This window comes from Plasmodium gaboni, chromosome 11 (genome assembly GCF_001602025.1).
Source record: "Plasmodium gaboni strain SY75 chromosome 11, whole genome shotgun sequence".
In the NCBI taxonomy this organism is placed as follows: Eukaryota; Apicomplexa; class Aconoidasida; order Haemosporida; family Plasmodiidae; genus Plasmodium; species Plasmodium gaboni.
The window spans coordinates 957098-959981 of record NC_031491.1 but is presented as its reverse complement, the minus strand read 5'-3'; the positions used below and the strand labels follow the sequence as shown (position 1 = coordinate 959981).

The following is a 2884-nucleotide window of genomic DNA, read 5'->3' as shown; positions in this document are numbered from 1 at the left end:
TATAATATATTTGAAAAAATTACACGCCAGTTAATTATTAAAAAAAAAAAAAAAAAAAAAATTAATAAATATAAAAAAAATATTATAAATATTATATATATATATATATATATATATAATATATTTATATAATTTGTTATTTTTAAAATTATATATTTTCTATTTCTTTTAAAAGAAATGCTGGTAATTTAAAAGCAGCTGAGTGGTTTTCATAATTATAATATTTTAAGTCAGCAAATTCTTTGGATTCTAATTTTTTATTTGGTTTTGTTAATCCGCTATCTGTCTTTGAACAGCATAATATACCTAGCACAAAAAAAAAATAAAATAAATAAAATAAATAAATATTACATATATGTATCAATATATATATGTTATTTTTTTTTGTGGCGGCGCCCCCTTCGAGGAGGCAATTAAATATGTTTTCTATAAAAATTTAATCTTTATAAAAACATTTTTTTACCTATACACCCACATGGATATGTAGGTATAGATATATTTGCATATTCCACTTTCTTAAATAATTTTTTTGCATATCCAATCATATTCTTAATTGTTCCCACGTGTATCCATAGTGATTCGCACTATAATTAAAAAGAAAAATAAGACAAAAATATAATATATATATATATATTTATTTATTTATTTTTCCATATATATATTCCTTCTTACCTGTGAGACACAGTAACCGTTAGGCTTTAGGGCGTTATGAATTTTTTCATAAAAATTTTGATTAAATAATGATTCAGCTGGTCCTATTGGATCTGAACTATCTACAATAATAACATCATAAGTATTTGTTACATTTTCTAAAAATTTACTTGCATCTTCAATAAAAACATTAACTCTTTTATCTTCATAACCACAACTAATATTCTTAAAATAAATTTTGGATACTTCAATAACGGTTTCATCAATTTCACATATATCAATATTTTCAACAGATTTATATTTACACAATTCTCTAATGATACCACCATCACCACCACCTACAACTAAAACGTTTTTGGGTTCTTTAGAAACAGTCATAGGAACATGTGTCATCATTTCATGATAAGCAAATTCATCTTTTTCAGTTAATTGAATTACACCGTCTAGGACTAAAACCTTACCATACGTCGTACTTTCAAATACTAGAACATTCTACAAAAAAAAAAAAAAAATAAAAAATAAAATATATATATAAATGAAAATATATATACATATATATAATAAATATATAATGATTTATTAATATATCCTTTATTTTTGTTACTTGAAATTTTGATTTTGTTTCATATATGATTTTCTTTATCTCCAAACTAAATGCTTGGCCTGGCCACATAATTGAATATTCACTAAACCATTTTTTTGAAAAACAAAAATGAGAAAGATGAAATTTATTTTTCAAGTGATAATAAGCAAGAGAACATAAGCCTCCCAATAATACAACACTTAATTTTAATTTATTATTTGATATTAATCTATCCATCTTTTTTCACAAAATTTAATATAATATAATATAATATATATATATATATATATATATAATATTTATAATATATTAATATAAAAAATAAATATACAAATAATTTTATATATATATATATATATATAATTATTTATTTATATTTAATATTATAATAAAAATACTTCCTAATCTTTCTCCTTTTTTCTCTTTCAATAGTACTATATATTCTTTCTTTTTCCTATATTATTATTATTATTATTATTATTATATATTTATGTACTTAATTATTTTATGTAATTTTTTTTTTTTTTTTTTTTTTTTCTTCAATTATCCAAATGAGATGATATTAATAAGTACATCGATATAAATATATTTTTATATATATTAAAATTATCATATATACTACTATTATATATATATATATATATAATATTTATTTTTATTTTTGTGGGTAATTATACTAATAATAATATATATAATAATATATATGATGATATTATATATATAAATATATATATTTATATATGATCAATTTTATAATATATATATATATATGTATATATATTTACCTATCCCCTTTTTTATTTTTTTTTTTTAATAATTAACTGGCGTGTAATTTTTTCAATATATATATTATATATTAATTATAATAACAATAAAAGAATATAAATATATAATTGTATAACAAAAATTTTTTTTTTTTTTTTTTTTCATTTTATTTTTATTTCAGAATGGAACAAATAAATCTATATATATATGCATATTTTATAAATATTTTCAATTATATAAAGTTTTGTAAAAAAATACAGAAAAAAATTTTGATCATCAGATAATATGTTTATTATATATATATATATATATATTTATAATATGTTTGTAAAAAAGATAATAAACAAATTATTTTTTTTTTTTATAAATGAATCAGCTAAGAAAAAAAAAAAAAAATACTCATTTTATCTTCATTTGTGGAATGAAATTGTTTGTTCCTGGCAATTTTATTTCTAATCCCTTTTTACTATTCCCCCAAAGAACTAAAAAAAATAAATAATATAAATATAAATATATATATATAGATATACATATATGTATATATATATATATTTATTTATTTATTTATATATATATATTTAAATTTTTGTACCTGCTTTGATGTGATTTTTATTTTCGTGTCCCTTCAAATCCTTTTTCGGTATTTCAATTACATATTTTGAATTTTCATCATCGAGGGTATCCCTAATATATCTTATTTTGACAGGTATTCCATTTTTTTTCTTTTGCACATGATTAATTAAATCATACTTTTCATATTCCTCCTCATTCATCATATCCTCTGATTCTACTGATGAGGACATATAAGTGTCATCGTAGGGGTGAGCTTGAGCCGTTGCGTTTAATAATTTAATATCTACATAATTCAAAACATACAAATGATAA

At 18.8% G+C, this 2884-nt stretch overlaps 2 protein-coding genes across 2 annotated transcripts in view; both read right to left on the bottom strand.

The window, feature by feature from the left end:
* Positions 1-148: 148 nt before the first annotated feature.
* On the bottom strand, positions 149-1471 carry PGSY75_1129000 (spermidine synthase; the record flags this gene model as incomplete). Its single annotated transcript, XM_018786410.1, has 4 exons — positions 149-306; positions 464-584; positions 673-1143; positions 1256-1471. The coding sequence occupies 4 exons, from the start codon at positions 1469-1471 to the stop codon at positions 149-151; spliced, it is 966 nt and encodes a 321-aa protein (XP_018641205.1).
* Positions 1472-2398: 927 nt separating this feature from the next.
* The window catches only part of PGSY75_1128900 (hypothetical protein), a gene marked incomplete at both ends in the record, with an annotated part of 2407 nt that continues 1921 nt past the window's right edge, over positions 2399-2884 (bottom strand). Inside the window, 2 exons of the mRNA XM_018786409.1 lie at positions 2399-2481; positions 2592-2855. Of these exons, the coding sequence (XP_018641204.1) occupies positions 2399-2481; positions 2592-2855 (347 nt within the window). The remainder of the gene's footprint in view (positions 2482-2591; positions 2856-2884) is intronic.